Source organism: Pygoscelis adeliae, unplaced genomic scaffold, assembly GCF_000699105.1.
Source record: "Pygoscelis adeliae isolate BGI_AS28 unplaced genomic scaffold, ASM69910v1 Scaffold1050, whole genome shotgun sequence".
NCBI classification, from domain to species: domain Eukaryota; kingdom Metazoa; phylum Chordata; class Aves; order Sphenisciformes; family Spheniscidae; genus Pygoscelis; species Pygoscelis adeliae.
In genome coordinates this window covers 67,751-73,504 of record NW_008823897.1, presented here as the reverse complement: position 1 = coordinate 73,504, position 5,754 = coordinate 67,751, and the positions used below count along the sequence as shown (strand labels likewise).

At 40.6% G+C, this 5,754-nt stretch overlaps 1 protein-coding gene across 1 annotated transcript in view; it reads left to right on the top strand.

Moving 5' to 3' along the window:
- The first annotated feature begins 107 nt into the window (after positions 1–107).
- The window catches only part of ZPBP2 (zona pellucida binding protein 2), a 5,778-nt gene continuing 131 nt past the window's right edge, over positions 108–5,754 (top strand). Inside the window, exons 1-8 of the mRNA XM_009335013.1 lie at positions 108–192; positions 655–735; positions 1,280–1,405; positions 1,968–2,129; positions 3,019–3,237; positions 4,419–4,504; positions 5,069–5,246; positions 5,528–5,561. Of these exons, the coding sequence (XP_009333288.1) occupies positions 108–192; positions 655–735; positions 1,280–1,405; positions 1,968–2,129; positions 3,019–3,237; positions 4,419–4,504; positions 5,069–5,246; positions 5,528–5,561 (971 nt within the window). The remainder of the gene's footprint in view (positions 193–654; positions 736–1,279; positions 1,406–1,967; positions 2,130–3,018; positions 3,238–4,418; positions 4,505–5,068; positions 5,247–5,527; positions 5,562–5,754) is intronic.

The following is a 5,754-nucleotide window of genomic DNA, read 5'->3' as shown; positions in this document are numbered from 1 at the left end:
GGCTGTGGGGCTCGGGCCGCCGCGGTACGGGGCGGGGGGCACCCCTCTGCTCGGGGCGCAGCCGTCTGTGGAGAGCAGTTGTGCTTTGCAGGACCTTTTTTCAGCAGATGACGAAAAAGCCCCTTTTAGATGGGAAGGCGTGGATCCCAGCAGTGCCCTTCTCCCTCTCGACCCGGGTCCTGGACGGCAGCGGTCAGACAGGGCTATCCTCGTCTGCCACCACGGCCTGAAGAAGTCAGCACAAATTCTAATGATTTTCACGTCTCCTGGGGGCTCTCATAACAGAAACCCTCGTGCCTGGACTTCTGCCTCCTGTTTCCCAAAAGGCAAAGGCTCGCAGATGCGTGAAGACCCTCCCATGGTCACCACACCTTAGCTTTCTAATTAGATTTTATAACTATTTTATTGGCTTTTTGTAAAGAGAAAGGCTCAGCCAGGTTGGAACCTGCTATATGAAGTCAGATTTGCAACCTGGGCACTAAAGCAACAAAAACTGGCAAGTCAGCAACAAGTAGGAGCCTTGTTTTTAAGAAAAGGGTGTGGGGAGAAAGAAAGAGTAAGGCAAGAGACAGAAACTCGCTAGGACAAAATAAAAGGTTAACAATCACACATTTAGATTTCTCTCTGTAATCTCTCTTCTAAGTCCCCCTACAGTGAGAGCTGTACCTAAGGAAGAGCAACATTCTGTTGATTTAATAGAAAAGAATTATGTTTATGGCGATATCAAACATGAAGGTAAACTTGTCTTTTTTTAAAATATATCTATATTTAGGTCTTACTAGACTTCTAAAACGGAGTTAAGTACAGTGATCGTTACGTAGACAGCGCTACACCTGGAAGCAACACAACCAAGCTTAGCTAAACACGGCACTGGAGACTCCAGAATACGATCCTGATAGCATACAGTAACGAGGCGGGATGGGTTTAGAAATACATTTGTCCCATGGTGCTACTATAAGCACTTCTGAAAACGTAACGTCTAAATGAGGGTCCCACTCTGCAAAAGGCTCAAATTCTGGTGGTTTTTGTGACCCTGCAACGTGATGTGCGTGGGACTGAAGTGACTCCTACGTACAGTCAGCACCAACCACGCTGTGGACAGTTCCATGATAATAATAAGAGCAAATGGAGATAAGAGATTAACCTTACTCTTTTCAGGTCCATACATGAAAAATAAACTCAGCATTACATTAAATATATTTGAAATGAAATTAGTATTTCGGTAATTTCATTCAATATAAGCATTTCACATCATTTACCTTACTCTCTTGTCTTGCAGTTAACGTGTACGTTAAGGTGTTTGCAAATAGCCCATTTCTAGTATGTATGGATTTGGCTCGTTCTCAAGAAGAAGTAATAGATCCCAAGTATTTGTGGATTGGTCCAGACGGAAAAAATTTAGAAGGTTAGTCACTTTTTTCGGACTACGAAGGATTTCCACTCTGCCTGCCTTAGCCATTTTTTCCCCAGTCACTAATAGAATAGGCTTTTTACAATACTTTTTCACAAACTTAGAAATGGCCTCTGCCCCGGGGGGTGGGGAGGCAATCGGGAAAATATGCTGAGATAGAGAAATAGTTTCTGTTTTCTATTTACAAGGAAAAAAAGTCAACCACAAATGGCTAAGTAGATTACTGTACATGAAATCACATATTTTCCTTGTTTCTATTGATGCCACCCTGCAATAGCACGGTGGGTCCAAAGAGTCACTTGGTCCTTTGTCAATTTTTTCCACGAGCTCTGACATTAGACCATGTTTCTCTTCTCCCTCTAAAATTTTCAAATGCTTGAGATAGAAGGAAACTTGCAATAAGTCCTAAAGGTCATAAATTTTAGACTGTTTCAGACTAACACGAATCAATATCATTATGTACAAGAGCAAGATCTCATCTTCAAATGTTCTAAATGAGCACAGCATCAGAAACCGAACGTTTCCAGTAATCAAGTATTTCCTGTTTCTATTCTAGGGCGAACGTATGTGAATCTTACAGAAACAGGAAAGCTGATGGTGATGGGTTTTAAGGAGTTTATGTCGGGAGCCTACACTTGCACTCTTTCTCACAAAATTGTAGAAACTATGACACAAGAAGAAAGAGAAATGTTTGAGGCATATAAATTCATGGTATACGGTAAGATTGCTAACTTACTAGTAAGCTAATGCACACAGCCTTTGTAGTTTGCTGGGTTTGTGAAGTGCGTGTTAATTGCAAGGCTTGATAAAAAGAAATAATTAGTTAACATTTTCTCCCAGAATAGAAAGTAATGTTTTTATATTTATACACACAACCCCCCCTCCAAGTTTTGGAAAAAGTTTTAAATAACTGCTACCAAGAATATATGGCAACTCAAAGAATAACATAATCTCTACCCTTAAGAAGAACAAAGTGACCTGCAATAATTCCAGTGATATCCAAGATCGGAAAAGGAAGCTCCTGTCCGAGTGCAGGCTCCCGCGGGAGAGATTACCAAACCAAACGTAGGCTGATGCAGAATGAGCCCTCTGCCCCAACTGCTCGAGCAGCACGCTCGAGCCTTCTTCCACCATTTGTAACCACAATTCACCAATATCGCCTCCCCACCCACAAAATAACATTTCCAGAAATGCTTGAGAAACACTAACTTTTAAAATCATTTTTAAAAACATTCACTCCTACACCATAATCGCACAGAATGTTTTTGCATAATCCCAGTCCATTTCAGTTACACAACTTTGTAGCCATGCTAGTCTGTGTTCTTTTACTGTTTGCCCCCTTTTGTGTTTTCATATTTGGGAGCAGAGCCTCGTAACATAAGCACATAAATTCCTGTACATTTCAAACTAAAGGGTCTCTTTGAGTCAGCTGTGGCAAGGACAAATTTGTTCTGTTATGGTTAATGAGTAAGCTTTATTTATTTGTTTACTTTTGAATAAGAGCCTGTATTTCAGATACAAAGTACACTGATGCGGTGATAAGGTTCTGTACAAGATTCAATCTGCGATTACACTGCAGAACTCACACACAAACTATTTTCTTAAAGCATACAGGGAAGCTGACCACACATATCAGGTGTTTGTTCGCTTTACTACAAAGGAATGCGAGCTAGAAGCTAACAGCCAGTTCTTTGTGGAACTAAAGAGAATCTTAAACATCATCATCTCTGATCTGACCTGTCACATCATAGAGTCATCCTACAAATGCCATTCTGTCAGGATACCAAAACAAGGCCTCTCGCATGAACTATTTGTTAGTTTTCAAGGTAACAGATTTCAGTGTTTGTTTGGGAGGGATCGTTTATTTTTATAAACGACCTGAGAGTACTATAAACAACATCTGTAATACATTAAAGTCGAGTACACCTTCAGAAGTTGTTTCCCTGCTTCCTTTCGGAGTCCCTGTATTTTTTCTTACTAGCCCACAGATGGAGCTAAAACGCAGTTTATATGTTGAATTTGTAGTATTGTACTTCTTACAACCTTGGCGAGAAACGTTACTTTTCAAGGTGTGCAGTTTGGAAGGACTGTTGAAAGGAGATAGCTGATAAGATGCCATGATTATTTTTGCAAAATATCATGCAAAATATCAAACAATATTTGGTTTGCATTATTTGATTTTTAATACGTCTGTGAACTCTGTGGTTTTGCTTGGTTCTAGGAAACTGCACAGAGGTTAAAAGCAAGAGCCTCACAGTTCCCTTATGGTAATACCGATGCGGCTGTATTGCCTTGCAAAACGGGTTAAGTCAGCCCTGATGGCTGCCCTAATTTAGAGATGTTTTACCACTGAGGGAAGGAAATTATTCATTAATGCTTTGACCACATGCTCTCCTGTATCTGTTCTCATCACGTGCCAAGAGGGACCATCCAACAGGTTATGCAACAGTTTTGTGGCCATTTTCCCCTCAGTAAAGTCAAGAAAAATTCAGAACAAACCGAGGACCCAAAGGTTTTAAGTTTTATGTAAAACTTCAGCCCTTTGTAACCTGAGGGTACTGTGTGAGAATTTAGTTCCATTCTTCCTGTCAGCTTCGCATATTTTTCCCCCAATATTTTATTGGTTGACCTCTGACTCTTACTGGAACAAAGCAATTTAAGTAACTGGATAGAAACCACCAGGACCAAATCTGTTTTTTCCCCTTTTATCGGTCACCCATTTTTCAACATTCAAATGCACCCAATCAAAAGAACTGTTTCAAAACATGATCTTGACTGCAGAGTGACAGGTGAAAGAAAAAACCTCACAATTCTTCACAAATTAGAGGCAAAATTAAGAGGGAACAATGGGATGAAGCGAGCACCGTAAGATGCTAAAAGTAGTAATGCATTTTCTTTGTCGATGTTTTCTGAAGTGAGCCTAAAGGTGCCTGCTTTAGGTATTTGAGTTCACTGTAATGTATTCTTCAACACATGTACATGTATCTTTTTTTCCCCCCACCCATAGTAAATCCTTTTGCACCAGGATGGGAAGAAGTTTGCCACCAGGTTCCTTATGATTGTGAAGATGCGACAAACATGAGAGTTCAAGAGGTTCTGTGTCAGCCACCCTTGCGTCTTCTCTGGGTATTTAACACGAGTCTCTGCCTTAGCATCTACAGATTTGACTGGTAGCAACCCAGATTTTATGGGATTAATATCATTGTAAATGACGATTCATGAATTTCAAATCATTCCGTTCAGCATGGAAAATGGTTTTAAAAGTCAAGTTGATCCAAACAGTTTAAAAAAAATCAGGCTCATTAGTTCCTTTATATTTACTTCTAAGAATAAAGAGTTATAAACCTTAGTATTTATATTAGTATACTGAATTTCCAGTTCTCTAAACTAGATCTTTGTTTTATGGTTTGGTAAGTGAAATACAGTTTAAAGTAAGTCCACTTCTAAAATCTGTTCTCTGGCTTCTTAATGTTAAAACATGCTATCAGATCGCATGCTGGGCCTGGTCCCAGGCCCCCCGAAGCCAAAGGAAGACTCCCAGTTGAGGTGACAGGTCAGTGTGTGGGGGAAGTCAGGACTATAAAGTATGTACTGATATCTTTAAATCAAGAAAAAACAACTGACTATTTTTTATTCTTCCAATGTTTCTGAATTCAGGCAAGAGATCGAATTGGAGAGTTTTTCAGTAAACAGACGTATGCTTTGAAGCACGAGTTTCAAACTGTTCCTACAATACACTACGTGGACAACAGTTTCTCAGTTACTCACATTGACAGTTGTCGACCAGGTTTTGGGAAAAACGATATCACCCACAGGAACTGCGCTAGTTGCTGTGGTAAATATAAAATACATTGATTTAAATATAGCTTATTAGCCCTGATCACCGGTTGCTCTGAAGAGTATTTGGTAACTATCAGTCTCAAAAGTAACAATATTTCCGTTCATCTTTTGGAAAGACATTCACATCGCAGATTTAAAATATCTGATAGGAACAGAAAACAAGCTGGCAGTGTTTGTTAGTGCGCTCGCAGGTGTAGCTATTTCCAAATAGAGTAAGTGGAAGCAGTGAAGTGGGTTTTTTTCTTCCAGGTCACTGGTTTGAGTGACTATGCTCAGGATATAGAGCAAATAAGAAACAATTACCTCAATGGTAGTGCTGCTAGAAAACACTCAGCTGTTTTAAAAGATCTTTCGCCAGCAGCACCTACTGCTAGCTCTGGCGCTCAGGATATTTAGCGAGGGGCAGGCGCAGCGAGCTTGGGAAGGACGGGATCTCACTTAGAGCGCCGGGAGGGCACACGGTGTTGTCTGGCGGTCCCGGCCCTGGCTGAGGCAGAGGGGAG